The sequence below is a fragment of the Neofelis nebulosa genome, chromosome 1 (genome assembly GCF_028018385.1).
Source record: "Neofelis nebulosa isolate mNeoNeb1 chromosome 1, mNeoNeb1.pri, whole genome shotgun sequence".
Lineage (NCBI taxonomy): Eukaryota > Metazoa > Chordata > Mammalia > Carnivora > Felidae > Neofelis > Neofelis nebulosa.
In genome coordinates, this window is record NC_080782.1 from 242,801,147 (window position 1) to 242,820,591 (window position 19,445).

The 19,445-nt window shown below is 47.6% G+C and overlaps 1 protein-coding gene and 1 long non-coding RNA gene across 6 annotated transcripts; one reads left to right on the forward strand and one right to left on the reverse strand.

Moving 5' to 3' along the window:
* The first annotated feature begins 5,906 nt into the window (after positions 1–5,906).
* GJB6 (gap junction protein beta 6) lies at positions 5,907–15,997 on the forward strand. Of its 5 annotated transcripts, XM_058690423.1 has the most exons (4): positions 5,907–6,154; positions 8,823–8,990; positions 10,761–10,927; positions 14,473–15,997. In XM_058690423.1, the coding sequence occupies exon 4, from the start codon at positions 14,488–14,490 to the stop codon at positions 15,271–15,273; it is 786 nt and encodes a 261-aa protein (XP_058546406.1). In that variant the 5' UTR covers positions 5,907–6,154; positions 8,823–8,990; positions 10,761–10,927; positions 14,473–14,487; the 3' UTR covers positions 15,274–15,997. The 5 variants fall into 5 exon arrangements, with proteins under 5 accessions (XP_058546406.1, XP_058546411.1, XP_058546393.1 ...); XM_058690410.1 differs by lacking the exon at positions 10,761–10,927 and having other exon boundaries at positions 5,909–6,154; XM_058690416.1 differs by lacking the exons at positions 5,907–6,154; positions 10,761–10,927 and adding an exon at positions 6,494–7,016.
* On the reverse strand, positions 12,265–15,786 carry LOC131488565 (uncharacterized). The gene is made up of 3 exons (XR_009250254.1): positions 15,698–15,786; positions 13,054–13,906; positions 12,265–12,475 (listed from the first exon to the last, which is right to left on the reverse strand). It is a non-coding gene; the product is annotated as an uncharacterized LOC131488565 (long non-coding RNA).
* Positions 15,998–19,445: the final 3,448 nt, after the last annotated feature.

Genomic DNA, 19,445 nt, shown 5'->3' on the forward strand with positions numbered 1-19,445 from the left:
CCTCGTATTTTCACCCACCAGACTCTTCTAATATTTTCAGTTAATAAACCCAACAAATACTCCTTGAACTTATTCATTCAACAAAAGCTTGCTGAGCCTCAAGAATACATCAGGCACAGCACTAATGCTTGTACAGGAACACAAATTGATGAACAACACAGTCAAGACACCCTCCCTCAGGGAGCCCACAGTCAAGTAGAGGAGACAGAACAAATAGGCAAACGAGATCACAGACACCGAGCTCTCCACTGAACGGAAGCAGGGCTCCCCGGAGAAATGCCTGATCCTAGGGATGGGGCATGGCACACACAATACGAGCCTCGAGCATCTTGCAGGGCTAGAAAGAAAGCATTTAAAAAAACCCACAATGATGGGTGTGTATCGAAAGGTAAAGAGGAACCAAGTGAAAGAACTCCCAATGGACAAAGATGAAATGATTTGAACAACAAGATAAATAAGGTAGTATTTATGAATTATAATCCAAAGTATAAAAGAAATATCCATGAGTCTGTGGCAATATAAACAAATGCGGGCCAAATGAGTAAATCTGGAGAAGGGACAAATGTCCCACACAGAAGAATAACAGATCATTATGTGGCTACTCCAGCCTCAAAGAGGTGGAGTGAAACTCCCCCACCCCTTACATGTGAGCTGCAGTGACTTCCTTCCAAGAAGCACAGTATGGAAGGGGGGATGGGAGGATGTAATCTTACAGTGGCAAGACTGGACAGACCCTACCCCAGCCAGATGAATAAGCCTGACATCCCAAGGGACAAGGGATGTTGATTATAACATGTGCCTTTGACATGACATCATGAAGATGACAATTCTCTTCCGTGGTCTTCCTCCCCAAAACGCATAACCCCATCTAATCAAAGAAAATAATCAGACAAACCTCAGTTGAGGGACCTTCTGTTAAATACCTGGCCAGCACTCTTCAAAATTATCAAGGTCATCAAAAACAAGGAAAGCCAGAGAAACTGTCACAGCCGGGAGAAGCCTAAGTGTACATGGTGACTAATGGTGACATGCTATCTCAGACACAAATCCTGGAATAGAAAAAGGACATTGGGTAAAAACTAAGGAAACCTGAGTAAAGTATGGGCTTTAGTGAGTCATAACACATTGCCATAGGTTCATTAATCGTAACAAACGTATCATACTCATGCAAGGCTTTACTCTTAGGAGAAACTCCATGCAGGGTATGTGGTAACTCTATTATCTTTGCAATTTTTCTGTAAATCTAAAACTGTTTTAAAAGAAAAGGTTTATTATAAAAAAGAAAAGGTCCAAAACCACAGCTAGGGCTTTCAGTTCATGTACGCGAAGGGCCCCGTGGAGAACTAGAGGACAATCCCAGAGTAGTAACCAGTATCTCAGGACTTCCAACGCTGGCAGCCAGAAAGAGTAAGGACACGCAGCCACGCTTTTCGATGACAGCTTCATGGTGAGCCGGTCTCTGTGCCCCCTTCCCAATTTCACCGGCCATCGCCAGAATACGCTTCATCCTCCAACACAAGACCTTGTCTCATCATGGTAAAGTCTGTAGGGAGCACAGAACTGCCAGAGTCGGGCAGCAGCCTACATTTTGCACATCGGAGGAACTCTGTATTTGTTGAGATAGTGTTTGTAGATCACTTGGACACGTGAAAACGTCCATAACCGAACAGACATTTCTCCAATGATATACGAATGGCCAACGAGCATATGAAAAGATGCTCAGTGTCATTAGACATCAGGGAAATGCAAAGCAAAACCAGAGAGATAATCCCTTAGTACCCACTAGGACGGCTGTAGCTTAAAAAAAGACAAAGGAAATAACAAGTGTTGGTGAGGATGTGGGGAAAGTGAAACCCTCAGACACTGGAGGTAGGATTGCAAAGCGGGGCAGCTGCGATAGAAGATGGGTAGCTCCTCAATAAGTTAAACATAGAGTGACCACATGACCCAGCGACCCCTCTCCTCTTCTGGTTTATACTCAAAACAATTGCAAACAAGTGTTAACACAAAAACTTGCACACGGATGTTCATAGCAGCATTGTTCACAATAACCAAAAGGTATAAACAACCAGAGTGCCCGTCAACTGATAAACGGGTAAATGAAATGTGGTATATTCGTGCATTAAAAGGAATGAGGTACAAACACGAGCTACCACACGGATGAACTTCGGAACCATCATGCTAAGTAAAAGAGGCCAAACACAAAAGGCCATATATGGTATGAGCCCTTTTGTATGCAATATCCTGAACAGGTAAATCCATAGAAACAGAAAGCAGATTAGTAGTTAGTCAGGGGTTGGGAATCAGGGAGTGACTGTTCGGTGGGTACGATGTTTCCTTTTAGGTGACGGAAACAATATAGAACTAAACAGTGGTGATGGTGGAAAAACATTGTGACTAAACATCTCTGTGCATTGTACAATTTAGAATGGTTAAAAGTGCAGCACTCAGTAAGTTCTTTACAGATTTTGGATACTAACCCTTTATCTGATATGTCAAATATCGTCTCCCATTCCATGGGTTGCCTTTTAGTTTTGTTGATTGTTTCCTTCACTGTGCAGAAGTTTTTGTTTTTGTTTTTGTTTTATCTTGATGAGGCCCTAGTAGTTCATCTTTGCTTTTATTTCCCTTGCCTCCAGAGATGTGTCAAGTAAGAAGTTGCTGAAGTTGCTGCCTAGGTCAAAGAGGTTGTTGCCTGTTTTCTCCTGTAGGATTTTGATGGTTTTCAGGATGAGCACTGGGTGTCGTATGTAAGAGATGAATTACTGGGTTCTACTCCCGAAGCCAAGACTACACTGTATGTTAACTCACTTGAATTAAAAAAAAAAAAAAAAGTAGGGCGCCTGGGTGGCTCAGTCAGTTAAATGTCTGACTTCATCTCGGGTCATGATCTCATGGTTCCTGGGTTCCAGCCCCACATAGGGCTCTCCGCTTTCAGCACAGAGCCCGTTTTGGATCCTCTGTCTGCCCCCCTCTCTCTGCCCCTCCCCCACTCACTCTGGCTCTCTCTCTTTCAAAACTAAATAAACGTTTAAAAATAAATAAATAAAATAAAATGGTTAAAAGTTTATGTTCTGTGTATTTTACCATAATTCAGAATCACAAGTGCACTCCTTAATCCCATCACCTATTTCAGCCGTCCTCTCACCTGCCTCCCCCCTGGTAACCATCGGTGCGTTCTCTGCAGTTAAGAGTCTTTTTCCTGGTTTGATGTATGGAATTGTTGAATCACTATATTGTACACCTGAAACTAATATAACACTGTATGTTAACTATACCAGAGCTAAAAATAAAATAAAATAAAATAAAATAAACAGAACACAGGAAAAAATAAAAACACCGATATCCTTTTTAAAATCAAAAAGCAAAGAACATCCGTAACTAGCACGTTTCCAAGTATCACTCTCAGACTACCTACACCAGGAACACTCAGGATAATTGATAAAAATGCAAGTTCCTCAGCTCACCCAAGACTCACAGAATTACATTCCCAGAAACCTGTCGTGTTATCCTTTCAACAGCATCTCAAATGACCTTTGCACACAGATTTGAAAAATCAAACTAGAAAACTCTTGATATGGGAACTGTTTCCTCTATGTCCCCAGCTTAATAAAGCCCTGCTCAACATAGGCTTTTTTGTGGACTGAATAGACAAATGTTAGTTTTTCGGGGGTTTGTTTTGTTTTGTTTTGTTTTGTGTTTTTTAAAGGGAGAACATGGTCGTCTCCCTTCCAGGCATCTGGGACTATGTCACTTACGAGGAAGAGTCCCCACGCTGTACTTTCAGCTTTTACACTGTGAGTCTGCTCCATTGACCAACAGGGCAGGGCATGGGGGGTGGCCCTGATGGGAGTGGGGGCTGAAGTCCCCTTTGCTCTCCATGGAAAGGCAGGAGAGGTCACCCAGAGAATTTACAGATTTTCAAAAGAGCATTTCACCGTTACCCCTTCAACCCAGATTCTGGTGTTGCAAAGGAAGATCCACACTTCACAGATTTTGTGCGGATTAAAGTCATGGCCTCTGGAAATCATCATTAAGACACAGAGGGAAGATATCAATCAATCGTGTCACTGATTACAACCAGGGCTACAAAAGTCTTGCTTTCAGAATTGCGTGATGCTGTTAAGTGGATGGTGGAGTTGTAATCCGCTCCCGAAGGTTTTTCCATGCGTGCCGCACAGGTCACCAACACGGTCTACACTCTAGATGGTTCTCATTAGCATAAAAGCCTTAACTTTCAGTTTTCAAGTGAACATCTCAACAAGCCCGTACATTTATACAGTCCATATTAAATTTCTGCTGCCACAGGACCATATGGTAAGAAGTGAAAATTGGACGGGATTAAACATTAAGAGGCAAATGACAAAGTAAAAACCCATAGATACGGGAAAAGAGTACTTTTGCACAGTGTTGAGACTGTTCCCTTTCTGGGCACCTGAGCAAATGAAACACATTCTTTGTGGCTACTTTAGTTCCAAAGTTCTTTCCTGGAAAGGCCCTGGAATGATTTCCATTGGTCTAGAATCTACGTGCTCAAACACAGTGCTGTATGGAAGCAGCTTTAAAGAGGGGGAAGGTGGACAGTCATACTTGAGGAGTAAAAGCCATTTCCAGGATTATCTCCATGTTGCTTGGGCTTTGCCAATCAAGATGCAAATACTCATGGAACAGCATCTACCCTGTGCAAAGTATTTTACCTTGCGTGCTGGGAATGCAAAAACAAAAGCTTAAACTGACTACGATCCCCAGAGAGGTTTACAGTCTGCTTTTATCATTGAGTCATGTTACTATGCAACCAGATGGGTCCGGCTGGTGTATCTGTCTGGAGATAATGATGGAGAGACTAGAGGGCAGGAGAGGACCAGCCACACCTTTAAGGCTGAGGGAACATTCAAGGCACAGGATACATTAAAGACAGCAAGCCTGTCTAAAGAACAAGCCTAAAACAGGTTTTTGTGTGCCTCCTTTCAAGCTTATTTTCAAGGCCATTCGAGGGCCCACTCCGAAGTATTTTTAACTTATCTGAGTCTGGGCAGTTTTCTGAGAATCTTGTTCTCCTGAAAATATTTCAGGGGAGGGAGGTAGATTTTCATCCTCTTGCTTCATTTTTCAGGACCTTAGAGAGACCGAAGAACCACCACTCATTGCGTTACATGACACAATAGGACCCAGCGACTTGCGTGTGGTTTAGGTGGGGATGTTTAATTACCAACCGCGTGGAACACGCAAGGCCCACGTCTCCTGTCCGACTTAGGACAGGCTTGCACCTGTGCAGCCGGGTCCCCAAACAGCTTCCAACATTTGCATCCCACCGGCCCCTGCACCAACGCCTGTGCCTCCCCCGGGGCATCCCGAGCCCCGTCCGTGAAAGGAGGGGAGGGCACCAGCAGGGTCCTGACGTGGTGCCCCTGCCAGCCCGGGAGGCCCACTGGGCTTCCCCCGGAGGAGGTGTCAAAGGGCGGAGAGGACTAGTAAAAATAGCCCCTTCAGCTCCCCTAGGCCGTCGTTAATTAATAAAGAACAACAGTCACGGTTCTCCAGGCTGCTCTCCGGCGCGCGCACGGCCAGGCTCTTAGAAGGTGGCAGCGTCCAGAAAAAAAGAGGATGTGTCCTGGCAAAAAAAACTCCCCTGTCCCCAACACCGAGCCCCACGAGTCCACCTCCTTCGGAAGCCCCCGAGGGCTGCGGACCCACTGGCCCAGGCCCTTTCCCTAGGCCGCGGGGCCGGTGGCCAGGAACCCCCCCCCCCCCCCCCCCGCCCTTCAGGCCCAGGTCCGGCCGGGCCCCCAGCGCGCGGCGCCCCCCGAGGGAGGCGCCACCCGCTCCCCGCGTCCAACCCCGGCTCTCCGCGCCCCCGAGGGAGGGCCCGCCTTGCACCCCGCGCCCCGGGGCGGGCGCGCGTCGGGTCTCGGCGCGCTCGCCTCTCGCGGCCGGCGGGGGAGCGTCAGGGCAGAGGCGGGGTGGGGCGCGGTTAAAAGGCGCTGCAGGTGGGAGCCGGGCCTGCACGCGAGGCCGCTTCCGACACCGGCTCCGGAGCCGCGGCGCCCCGGCCCGACCTGCCTCCCGGCTGCCGCGGAGGGCGCCGCCCCGCGCCGAGGCCCCCGCGCCCCCCGCCCCGCGCCCCCCGCGCCCCGGCCGCCGTCCAGCCGAGCAGGTAAGCGGGTGCCAGGCGCGCGGCCGCAGGCACGGCGGCCCCTGGGTGCTGGCTGCGGGCTGGGGGACCGGGGCGGGGGGGGGGCGCGCGACGGGGGGCGCCGTCTCGGCCCTTGGCGCGCAGGCGTTGCCTCCGAGGGCCCCGCGCGGGTGAGGTCTGCAGCCCGTCGCCCTCGTCGCCCTTGTCGGCGACCGCTCCAAGGTGGGCCCTGTGGCCGCAGGGCACAGTCGCCCTCCCGGCGCCGGGCGCCGGCGGGGGGGGGGGGGGGTCGGCGCGTTGGGGTTGCCCGGGGCAACCTTATCGGCCGGGGATCCGCATCCTCCCGCGACCCCCGGGGCCACGGCCGGATGCCGCCCCGCAGCGCCTGGCGTCCTCCGCGCGCCCGGAGGAACGAGGATGGACGGGTCTGACTTTTACCCTGGATGGTCCCCCTTCGACTTGCACAACAGGTTTCATAAATACACCAACCGTGTGTATAAGCGGCCAAGGTGCGGGCCTGGGCCCCTTTCCCCCACTTGCTTTGCCGCGTTTTGGATTTTCTTTGCTTTCACCGAACACCGATGAACCCTGCTTGGAACTTCCCTGCTCGGGGCAAAGGAAGGCCGGTTCAACCGGGCTGGTGGATAAGTCCCAGGTAGAAGTGACCCCTTTGGCTGCGTGATGCGCGCCCAAAGAACTTGGGAAACGCAGATGACAGTTGTGCGATTACTGGACAATTACTGGACAACAGTAACTAAGTGTCATTGGTGACACGTCTCAGTTGAAAGGTGGAGGCAGCAGAAGGGACTTCCTGTCTGCCGAAGGAGCAGTCCCAGGTGTTACCTGTATCCTGTGTTTGACGGGGGAGCGGGACTGACCTGAGGTGAGTGTGGCCCGAATGCAGTCAGGGACACCTGGCCCAGCAGCCACCTTGGCGTCGCCCAGGTGGAATCTCCCTTCAGTTTAGGGCCTGATTGAATGTTACCGTGCATCATTGTTCTTTCCCCTCAGTAGACATTATGCCACAGAAGTATTTTCTTGCTCCAGTTCTAGTCGAATCTAACCAGTGTTCTAGAAGAAAATGTCCTGCCCGGATGCAGTTTCCTTAGAATCCCGGGATGCCGCTCAAACTGCTCCTGTGGAGAGCTTTGTCTGCGGCTTGGACCAGGCTGAGGCTTTGGGGGTGATGTCTGGATCCTGCCAAGGAGGGGAGAAGGAAGTCACGAAGAGAAAACATCAACACTCCCTAGCCTGTGACTTAACTGGGGTGGGGGAGGGGAGGGGGTGCAGGGCTCCCCATCCGTGCCCCGCAGTGACCCAAACTGGGAGGATGCTGATCAGTCCCGCTGCTCCACTGGTGTTTTTATTTTAAAACAAACCCCGGTACAGGTAACAGCGAATTCATTTTCTTTTTCCTACTTTCCTGAATTACAACAGCTTTGAGAAAGAAAAGACCTGCGGAAGGTCTGACTAAGCACTTCAATGGGGTGAAAAGAAAATTCTTGCTTGCAAACCCTCACTGTGCATCTTTGATCCAATCTGAATATTCCAGGAGCTATGAGTAGTCTGTAGACATTAGTTAAAATGTTAAACAGAATAAAATGGTGGGAAAATAATTTTCAACGCACGTGTCTTGGCCATGAGGACATAATCCTCCCAATGGCTACGTTAAGATATATTAAGATTTCTGTTTAACTTGCTTGAACGGTGAGAATGTATGGGCCCACAGAGTGCCTTTTCCTTTTTTATTTTCATGGACATTCAACTCAAGGTAGACTTAAATCTTTGGAAAGGGCACAGGTTTGCTTGAATGAACAGAGACTGCTTAATGGAAAATTTAACTCTTTGAATTCTTTTCTTTTTTAAAAAATATTTATTTTTGAGAGAGAGAGAGAGGGACAGAGCACAAGCAGGGGAGGGGCAGAGAGAATGGGAGACACAGTATCCAAAGCAAGCTCCAGGCTCTGAGATGTCAGCACAAAGCCCGACACAGGACTCGAAGTTGGGAACGGCGAGATCATGACCTGGGCCGAAGTTGGACACTTAACCGACTGAGCCACCCAGGAGCCCCAACTCACTGAATTCTTAAATGGATTAAGAAATACGTGTAATTCTATGAATTGTCCATGCTTCTATTTAGACTACATGGATAGAAAAAGTTCTTTCATTTTTATTGAGTTAATTTTGAAGAAGTACATAATCCCTAAATCCATTTTAACACAACCTGTTACTCTGAAAGGACAGTTGATGACATTTTAAGTCATTATATTTAAAGGACAACCTAAGGTTGTCCCCAGGAAGACCTGGATATCTGTTGAGAGACAACAGATACAGATTCTTCTTGATTAAAGAGTTTGAGATTTTTTTAGACTGCCGATTTGAGGGAGAAAAGAGCATATCCAGTTTTTCAAATTCCCTTACCCCCTTTTTTAAGGGAATGGGCTCGAGGTTTGGGATTGGGGATCACAATTATGATCTTTGATAGGGGAAAGAATCTACGTTAAAGATTTTAGTTTTTTCGTTTTATTTTATTGGTATATAAAGTAAGAAGCATCAGGAAACTGGCGGCCTCTAGACTTCCATCATAACAGTTCTGGGGATAAAGAAAAACACCCACAAAGGTCATGCAATAGACACGTGGGGAGTAGTTCAATGAATATGGCCACATCTACTATTTTTCCCTCAACAGGTGACACCCTCACTGACCTCCAGAAACTGCGTAGAGATTTACATTCATGTCGTTACTGTGCCCTGTTGCCTTCTAAGCAATCAGATGGTGTAGAAGAAAGCCTGAACCCTTGAAGAGAGACCCTTGCCCTAATTCTCCTCCAGGCCAATACCCTGTGACTCCTTGGAAGTAAGGCTCAGATGTGCTTGTTTCGCTCTGACATTGTCTTTCATCAATATAAATCTCTTCAACTACCTAAAGCTACTGTGGAAATCGGGAGGGATGTGCTCTGTTCTCAGGCCTATCAGATATTCAATGAATATCTTTGAAAGGGTTATCCAAATGGGAATAGAACTTTCTAGAAAGATGATTTCCACCTCTTGGAAATCTCATTGTGTCTGCTAAGGGGTAACACTATAATTGTAAAGTTTTAGTTTTCGTTCTGTCATCAGTGAAATTTAAGATGGCATTTTAACTACTTAGGATGAAATTTTTAAGTTTTAAAACAATCAGAAAATCGTATTGCTGAAGCAGAATGCCCATAGACTTAAATTATTTGAACTGTAAAAGGGAAGAACAATCTAACTTCAGAATACTGTGTGTATCATCAGAATGAGATCAATTGTTCACCTATTCTTAGAGCAAAGTATTCCAGCCTGGAGCTTTCATATCAAGAATGCAATGTTTTCACCACGATTAGATATACCAGAAAACCAAAGACAGTTTTACCTTTGTAACTTGAGGTGTAACCACATTCTTGTACGGAGACAAGACTATAGGAGCGAGGCATATGTATTATTTCCTTAAAAGAGAGCCAGAGAAGCTGGTTTAAAATAAACCTCTCTGGTTGGCAAAGAAAGAGTTAATATTCTACTTTTTGTTGAAAAGTCTCCTCCCATTGGCTGCAGCCTGCCTAAAGCATGAAAGGAAAGAGGTATTTTGTTTACCGACACTAATTGCAAAGGGTTTCAATGGATGCGGTTGTTTTGGAAAGTAATTTTCACAGGGTGTTCGGCCATCAAATCTGCAACCACAGTGCTGATGGAAAACTACCCCAAGAGTTCCATTTTTATAGGGCAGACACAGAGGGGGATCCGGCCGGTGGGCAGTCTCTTCGCCCCAAGCCAGAAGTGGCTTTAACTCACTGAAAGGCCAGGTCAGGAGGGGCAAGTGGAACCAAATGTCCTCCTTTCAGCCTTGCTGAGTCTTCTGCCCTCTGTCCGCTCCTTCCTCTCCTGGGCTCCTCGAGTGGGCAAAGTGTCCTGGGGGCAGCCAGGCGTTACCAGTGGCTGCAGCAAAGTGTCAGGAAGTTTGGGGCGGTCCCTTTCCCTGACTGGCTCCTCATAGTTGTGAGGCAGGCTGTCCTTAGGCTCTGAACACTCAGAGAGTGATATGCAGGACCCCTGCCCCCGGCTTCCTTGGTGAGGCCCTGAGGAAATGATGTGGACTGGCCCAAAGAAAGTTCTCAGTGTAGGAAACATGGGCCAATTCACTCAATGGCTTTCCTGCTGCGCATTTAGGGCAAGGGAGCAACGGAGATTATGGAGACTATGGACGGAGACTATGGAAAGCAGTGCTTGCTGTCGAGCCGTTTCTACTGTGATCAGTGATAGGGCCTCTGTTGCTCCTGCAGGAAGATGCTACAGATCAGGTGGTTTGCCATTAGCCTGATCGTCTTGAGTGACCGGTAGGCAGGACGCACCCGTATTTGGGTTTAATCACTCATTTTTCTTAGTGTCCTAGGCATCTCTTTTTCTCCCTTTAAAGACACAGGTAAATTGCTGATTTTTAGTGGAAGTCAAAAGTGTTGTAAAATAGATTATTCTCTGTTCGGCTTTGCTACTTTGATAGAGCTTCAGAATGTGTAATTTGGGCACCCAGAAAAGCCAAAAGAAATAAAACTGTTATCATAATTGTCCCTGTTGTTTTGTTTTGTTTTGTTTTGTTTTGTTTTTTAAGAAGGAGAAGACCTAAGGTGCAGATGTCAAGGGTCCTGCTTCTAGAAAGCTGGGACCATATTCTTGTGGGGAAAGCCTCTTGACCCCTCCAATGACTTCAGCCTTTCCAGATTCCTTCGGACTGAGTTGTCCTTTGACACCTGATCGGTTTGCTTGCTAGAAGAGCAGGTAATAGGTGACCACAGGCGTGTCATTGTTCAAGAAGGTGGTTGATAAAGAACTCAGAGGGAAAACGCAGCCTTCTTACCTTTGGAGGAGTTTAAATTCTCTGCACTTTGGAGGGTTTGGCAAAATGTGAACTTTTATTTGATAAATCAAAAACTTGTTGAATGTGCACTTAATTAAACCAAATTGCAATGGGAGATGTTCATTGGTTAGAGAACGTCTTCATTTCATAAACAAACCAGAGTGACCCCCTAGGTGAACAGCTGCTGTAAAATATGTGTAAACATCAGGTTGTACGAGTCTATACCTCCTGAAATGCTTCCGGGATAGAAGAGCAACAATTAGGAAAATTTATTATAATGACTTTCAGTAGGGACTAAAACTTAATTTTATAGTTTGTATTACCCAAGGTGAGTTTTTAACATCAAAGATACATGTACTGGGGACACTGAAAATCTCTTTCTCAGAAAGTACACACTAGCTCCCCACCTCTCTTGTACTACGTTAGAAATAATTTTTAGGGGCATCTGGGTGGCTCAGTTGGTTAAGGGTCAACTTCAGCTCAGGTCGTGATCTCATGGTTTGTGAGTTCGAGCCCCGAGTCTGGCTGCGTGCAGATAGCTCGGAGCCCGGAGCCTGCTTCGGACTCTGTCTCTCCCTCTCTCTCTCTGCCCTTCCCCGCCCCCCCTTTCTCTCTCTCTCAAAAATAAGTAAACATTAAAAAAGAAATAATTTTTAAAATAATTTCTCTTTGATAAAGAAGGGAGAGTAAAATAAGAGTTTCTGCCTTTTATCTGCTATCAGTTCGAATTATGCCATCTGCTCCAAGCATTGGGCCCACCCCTTTCTTTTCTTTTGACCCAAGTTTATCATATTTTTCTTTCTTTTTCATGTTTTTTTAAATTTTATTTTATCTTATCTTATTTTATTTTATTATTATTTTTTGCCTCATTCAGTAATTAAATTTTTTGACACTGTTGTTACAAGCCTGGGCCCCTCCATTGTGTGGGGGGGTTGGGGTTGTCTTCCATCATCTTGTCAGTTGAAGATCTGAGCTCCTCAGAGCTGCTGGCAGTGTCCACCCCCACTCCCCCTTCAGAATTGTCTGACACACTTTCGGGCCCTTGCCCCCCCAGCTCTGCCTTCCAAGTCCTCAGCTATGGAATTCTACCTCCCTTTTCATTTTCATTGAAAAATTAATATGCTTCTCAAAGTCTAGGCTAAGTTAAAACCACGATTTGAGTTTTCCTATCTGGGCCACAATGGAAGCTTTAGTTTGGATTCAAGACTTCAAATGTTCTTGTATTCTGTGTTAGAACTTTCAAAAGACTCCCATGGCATTTGAACAACTACAGACATTTTGAGGTTCTTTACTGCTTTCTGGCCAGTGGAGTTGGAATGGGCGATACGCACTGAATCCTCCAGAATGATTTTTCAGCTTTCTTATTCCCGGCTCCACCTCCTTCGCCTTGGCGCCTGCCTGCAGGGTCTGGGAGTCCTGAGTAGTCTGAGGGTGCTGGCTTGTTAAGTGCTGGTTTTTAACTCCTTCTTCTGGATTATTCAAGGAAAGAATAAGCGTCTGTGAGATTCTGCGATCACTTTAATTATCCTGCCTTCCGGTGACTTGTTCATCAAGTGCAAGTACAGGTGCTGAAGGGCCGCCTCAAGGTCTCCTCCCTATTGCTTTCTCTTTGAGATGCTCTGTGCTCCCAGCTTACCTAGTTGTGATCTAACGCCTTGAACTTCGTGGGATAGGAACGCATCATCTCTGTCTGCAAGCTCTTCCCAGCGCCTCTAGCCCTGACGCCCCGACATCCCCCACCTGCTCTGCATCTCTGCAGACTATGTCTTGAGATGCAAAGGTGAAATGGCTGACATCTATATACAATAGACACTCAATAAATGCTTATGGTAGGCCTGGGGATCGTTATTTACTTGGCTTTGGCGATGTGGTGCAAGGAGGGGTTTTCCTATAATTGGGCTCTGTATGCTTCAGCAAGAGAAGGCGGGGGAGAAACTCACGGTGCAGAAACTTCTAGCTATGCCCCCGCTTGCCCTCCACTCCCCTCCGCCTCCACAGCATGTGCCCCCTACTTCCCCTGCCCAGTTCAGACAGGAGGAATACACACACGTGTGCAAGGTGTGTGATGGCATTATTTCCTTGGGCCTTGTGTCCTTGTGAGGAAAAGGTAGTGTCTAAAAGCCAAACCAAGGGCAAAGACAAATTTCCCAGAAAGCCAGCTAAAATGGAGGTCTGCCTTTTATACTACAGAGCTGGCTGACTTCATTAGTGTCAACGAAGGGTCTTGCTTCTGGGGCACACGTTAGTCCCTCGTCCGGAGACGCGGTGCCTAGCACTCCTGGGGACGTTGAGGCTGCCTCCCGCTACCTAGCTGCTTCAAAGAGCAGCACACGTGACTCAGGGGAGGCAGAGCTGTGGGCCAGAGGAGGGGCCCAGGAGGTCGGGGGGGTTCAGCCTGAGGAGAGGCCTGACCCCAGCCTGCAGTCAGATACAGGAAGGTCTCCCTAAGACCAATGACAAAAGGACTTTGGTGTCACCCTCAGCCCCTAAAAAGGTTTGACAAGCTGTGTGAGTCTGTTTCTCTGAAAACAGGGACTTCACTTTCAAAAGATTGCCAGAGTGGCGTTGTTTCGTTTAAGGCAAACGCTGATTCATTCTCTCGTCTTCTGCGGCAATGTAGGGTCAGAGGGCATATCCGTGTGAACTGTAGCAGAAGTTCCTGTGGAAGTCAAGAGCGTTTTCTCTCAGCACGCTAAGTCAGTGCTCAGTCAGCAGGGAGGGGAGCCCTACCTGGCAGCAGCCACTGGTTCCCTTCACCCATGGCTCCTGGGGCTTGAGCTGTCGGGGAGGGAGCGCTGTCGCCAGTCCTGGTTACCATGGAAACAAGCGAGCGCTTTCCGTAAAAGCTCATGATACTCTTTTGGAAGAGGACCTTCCAGTGGTGTGTGTCGTCAGGGCCCCTAAGAACACAAGATTTCAGCAAACGATGTTATTCAAACTAGAGACGGCCATAAATATATCGTATAAAGTAAGCTAACAAGTATTGGCGGTCCCTTCCCCCTTCCGAGTCTGCTGGGTACGCCACAGTAGGTCATTCCCATGATTAATTTTTTTTCTCTTCAATAAGCCACTTAATAAGATCCACTGTTGAACTTCCGTGATCCCCTGGGCAAAACGAAAACTGATACAATACTTAAACTCATGGTGGATAAGAGAAAACTTGGAAATGTATTTGTTTACCTGAGTTCCTGGGTTAACGTCCAACAGCAACCTAATATATAATCTGAATTCGGTGGAATCTGAATGATCTGAAACCTGTAACAGTTATTTCTGATTCAAAATGTTAGAATGCTTTTAGAGTGGGCATTCCTTATCAGAAAAACCTACTAACCTAGGGGGTTGAAGTTATAAAATATCACAGCATCCTCTTAGGGAAATTTGCTTCCGTCTGTAATATAACCGTACTATTTCATAAAACTCGAAGGAGCTTTCCATTAGTTAACCTTTGCTAATGTTTTCTGTTTAGGAATAAGCCAACACAATGGACTGGGGTACCCTGCACACTTTCATCGGGGGTGTAAACAAACACTCCACCAGCATCGGGAAGGTGTGGATCACCGTCATCTTCATTTTTCGCGTCATGATCCTCGTGGTCGCCGCTCAAGAGGTGTGGGGTGACGAGCAGGAAGATTTTGTCTGCAACACGCTGCAGCCAGGGTGCAAAAATGTGTGCTATGACCACTTTTTCCCTGTGTCCCACATCCGGCTGTGGGCCCTGCAGCTCATCTTCGTGTCCACCCCGGCCCTGCTGGTAGCGATGCACGTGGCCTACTACAGGCACGAGGCTGCCCGCAAATTCAGGCGAGGAGACAAGCGAAATGAATTTAAAGACCTCGAAGACATTAAAAAGCAGAAGGTCCGGATCGAGGGGTCCCTGTGGTGGACGTACACCAGCAGCATCTTCTTCCGCATCATCTTCGAAGCATCCTTTATGTACGTCTTTTACTTCCTTTACAACGGGTACCACCTGCCCTGGGTGTTGAAATGTGGGATTGACCCCTGCCCCAACCTTGTCGACTGCTTTATCTCTAGACCTACTGAGAAAACCGTGTTTACCATTTTTATGATTTCCGCATCTGTGATTTGCATGCTGCTTAACGTGGCCGAGCTGTGTTACCTGCTCCTGAAAGTGTGTTTTAGGAGATCAAAAAGAGCACAGACACAGAGAAATCACCCCAATCATGCCCTAAAAGAGAGTAAGCAAAACGAAATGAACGAGCTGATTTCAGATAGTGGTCAGAATGCGATCGCAGGCTTTCCAAGCTAAACGTTTCAAAGCACGGTGTAGCCGACTCATAACAAAAGTGGTGTCTTCTCCTGAAGGCAATGCCCACGTAAAAATCCCCTCTATAGACTGAAGACTTTGTCTTTATAAATGGCTTTCATAATCCATAGACGCTGGCGTTAACTTTCTCTAGAATAATTGGTGCAGGAATACGCAACGTAGTCGAGTATGTGGTCCGTCTCGGAAAACTAAGACACGATTGCCACTGTGCCTTGAAGTAACCTTAACACGTTAAATGGACTGTCTTACTAGGTGTTTCCCGAAAATTGTGTAACTGTTGTTGGTAAAGAACATTTATCTAGAAATTGATACTTTGATTAGTAAAAGGTATTTTTATAGGATTGGAGGTTTTAGTTCTGACTTTGAATTCATATAAAGTATTTTTATAATGACTGGTCTCTCTTACCTGGAAAAACAAACGATGCTGGCGTTGGGATGGTGCCACACGATCTAAACTTTGAACTTGTAGAGAGTCTACCTTGTCGTCAATAGCGTGTTGTGTGGTCTGCTGACAAATCTACGAGCTGTCGTGATACTCTTAAGGTGGACATTGGTCATCGTACGACACGTTCTTACCGCTTTCCGAATGTAGACAGAGCTGTACGGGGAAGCGGGGCGCTTCTGAACACTGGCCGATGTGCGGCCGTGGCGAACGGCCGAAAGGAGGGCGCTCGCCTCAATAAAGATCAGCCCGTGGCTTACCTTTCGCACGCGTGACGGGTTTCTGTTCGTCCGGCCTCCGCGCAGCCACCTCGCGCGAGGACGCGTCGGTTGGGTGGCTTTGCCGCGTCGGCCGCCGGCTGCGCGGGTGGGGGCGCCCGAGAGGTCAAGGCGGACTCTCGCGGCCTCTTTCGAACGAGCCGAGCCGCGGTCAGCAGCCCACCGGGCCTCGGCCGGCAGAGGATCCGGCCGCGTCGGGACACGCAAAATGCCCCCCCCACCCCCCTCCCCGGGTCGGGGCAGCCTGGGCAGAGCGGCGGCTGAGGAAGCGGGCAGCGGCTGTCGGACAAGGCTCGCCTCAGAGGACTCGCTCGTCACCGGCGCCCCTCGGTGCGTGTGACCGAGATAAGCGCCCGTAGCTCCCCACCCGCAGGCCGGGACGCCTTTCTCTTCAGAGATTCCCAGACCGCACGCGGATGCCGTTAGCGTGGGTGCTGGCGAGTCAGCCGGTCACAGTCCGGCCACTCGAGCGTGAAAACACATACACGCACGTGGGGCCTCCGTGTGAAGGGACGCGAGGAAACCTGACGGGCAAGAAGCGTGCACAAGGGCTTGACGTGGCGCACGATTCTAAGACCTCCCTCCAGAAAAACGGGATATTCTCATTTTCTTCGGAGTCCAGAGCAAACTCCACACATACCATTTCATCCACAACTATCTCGGTATTAATCTATAAAGACCAGGACTACCTTGTGAAACAAAACTACAACTCTACCATCAAATTAAAAAACCTGGTGAGCACGCGTAACTCCCGACATCCCGTAATATCCTTTTTTTTTTTTTAATTTTTTTTAACGTTTATTTTTGAGACAGAGAGAGACAGAGCATGAATGGGGAGGATCAGAGAGAGAGGGAGACACAGAATCCGAAACAGGCTCCAGGCTCTGAGCGGTCAGCACAGAGCCTGACGCGGGGCTCGAACTCACGGACCGCGAGATCGTGACCTGAGCCGAAGTCCGTCGCTTAACCGACTGAGCCACCCAGGCGCCCCATATTCTTTCTTTTTAAATAGCTGTTCAAATGAGTATCAGATGAAGGGCGAGGGGGAAATGCCAGGGGTAGACAAAACCACCTTGGTAACAACCCCAGTCTGCATCAAAGAGGAACCTCCTTCCTACCGTGATCTTGGAACTCCTGGTGCCTCACCCGGCGGGACCCCTGGTCAGCCCCTCCTTTCTTACTTTCCATCTCTTTCTCTTCTCCGGTTGGTTTCTGCTCTTTAGCCCCCCTAACACTCCTTGCCTCTGGAGCCGTCCCTCCATGCCACCCCACAAGGTCAGGAGTAGTGGCCACGCCCTCTCAGCCCACTCACTTCTCAGCACCTTCATCTGGGCCCACCTGGCCACTGAACCCAAGCCTCTGTCAGCGCCAGTGACTTGCTGAACACCGAAGCTGATGGCTTCTCACCGGTTTTCATCTTCGTAAAGCTCTTTCCGGGACCTTTTTTGTTTTTGGATTCCAAGACCCTGCCCGGCCTAACCTTGGGTCTCCACCTCGAATGGCTCCTCTGTCTCCTGCACTGGCTCCTCTCCCTCTCCCACCCCTGGAGAGAAGACCTTTCCTTTTCTCTCCCTGTGCTCCTCTTTGGCAATCTCCTGTCTGCACAATTACCCTGAGATACTGTCACACTTTACAGGGAGGTTAAATAACGTGCCCCAGACTTGCCTCATATGTAGCAGAGCCAAGGTTCAAACCAGGTCCGACTCTCTCTGAAGGCAGTGGCTTCACGACCATGTTGTGCCGGCAACCACAGCTCCGTGCTGGGTGACTGCATATAAGGTATGATGTGGAGAAACCCCCTGCACCTCTCACCCAGCTCCAGCCGATGATCGAGTCGTGCTTTTTCGCTTTCCCAGGAGACTCTCACCTGCTTGTCCCTCACTCTGGATTCCTCTGAAGCAAGTCCCAGACACATCGTTTTGCTGGTAGATATCTCAATACGAGTCTTGTAAGAGTAGACTAATCTTTTAAAACTAAAACACAATGCCACCATCACGTTACAAAATCCAGTCGTGGTTCATAATTCCCCAACTGTCCTGTAAATGTTCCTCTTTTTTTTCTCATTATTTTAAGATAATTGGAGAATCACATGTAGGTGTAAGAAGTAACACAGAGGCCCATGTGCCCCTTGAACTTTCTCTCAACGGTAATATCCTGTGAAACTATAGTACAAGATCTCAACCACCGTATTGCCATTGATCCAGTCAAGACGTAGAACGTTGCCATCACCACAAAGATCTCCCATGTGGCCCTTTTATAACGACGCCCAATTCTCTCCCATCCCATCTCCACTCATCACATCCCTTTTTGATTCCTGGAAACCACTGATCTGCGCGTCATTTCTATAGTTTTGTCATCTCAAGAACATTATTATAAAAGAAATGATACACTATGCAACCTTGTGAGATTGGATTTTCGTTCCCCCGGCATACTTCTCTGAAGATTCATCCAGGTCATGGTGTGCACTAATAGTCTAATCCTTTTTGGCGCTAAGTAATGTTCCATGGTATGAATGTGCAGAGTTTAACCATTCACTCATCAAAGGACATCTGGGCTGTTTCTAGTCTGTGGCCTATATGAAAAATACGAACAGGTTTTTCAGTGAACACATTTTCATTTCTCGTGATAAACATTCAGAAGTTCGATTGCTTGGCATACGGTGGTTGTACATTCCATTTTTTAAGAAACTGCCAAACTGTTTTCCAGAGCAGCTGCACCATTATACATTCTCACCAGCAGTGTATGAGTGATCCGCTTCTTCCTCATCCTTGCCAACATTTGGTGTTGTCACTATTTTTTATTTTAGCCATTCTGATTGATGTGTTAAATTTGCATTTCCATAATGTCTAATGAAGTTAAACATGTTTTCATATGATTATTTGCTATTTTTATATTCTTTTCATTTTCTTTCTTTTTTTTTTTAACGTTTATTTATTTTTGAGACAGAGAGAGACAGAGCATGAATGGGGGAGGGTCAGAGAGAGGGAGACACAGAATCTGAAACAGGCTCCAGGCTCCGAGCCATCAGCCCAGAGCCCGACGTGGGGCTCGAACTCACGGACCGCGAGATCATGACCTGAGCCGAAGTCGGACGCTTAACCGACTGAGCCACCCAGGCGCCCCTTCATTTTCTAATTAGACTGTTTTTTTTTTCTGTTGAACTTTGATAATTCTTTATATATTCTAAATACTAGTCCTTGGACAGAAAGTAGTTAGCAAATTTTTTCCTACTTTAGCTTTTCTTTTCATCTTCTTAACAAGGTCTTTTCCAGACCAAAAGTTTTACATTTTATTTGGTTTTTTTTTATTTTTTTAATGTTTATTTATTTTTGAGAGACAGAGACAGAATGCGAGTGGGGGAGGGGCAGAGAGGAGGGAGACACAGAATCTGAAGCAGGCTCCAGGCTCCAAGCTGTCAGCACAGAGCCTGACAT

Coding starts and splice junctions, on each gene's coding strand:
- GJB6 (XM_058690423.1), top strand. CDS start 14,488: ATGGACTGGGGTACCCTGCACACTTTCATCGGGGGTGTAAACAAACAC.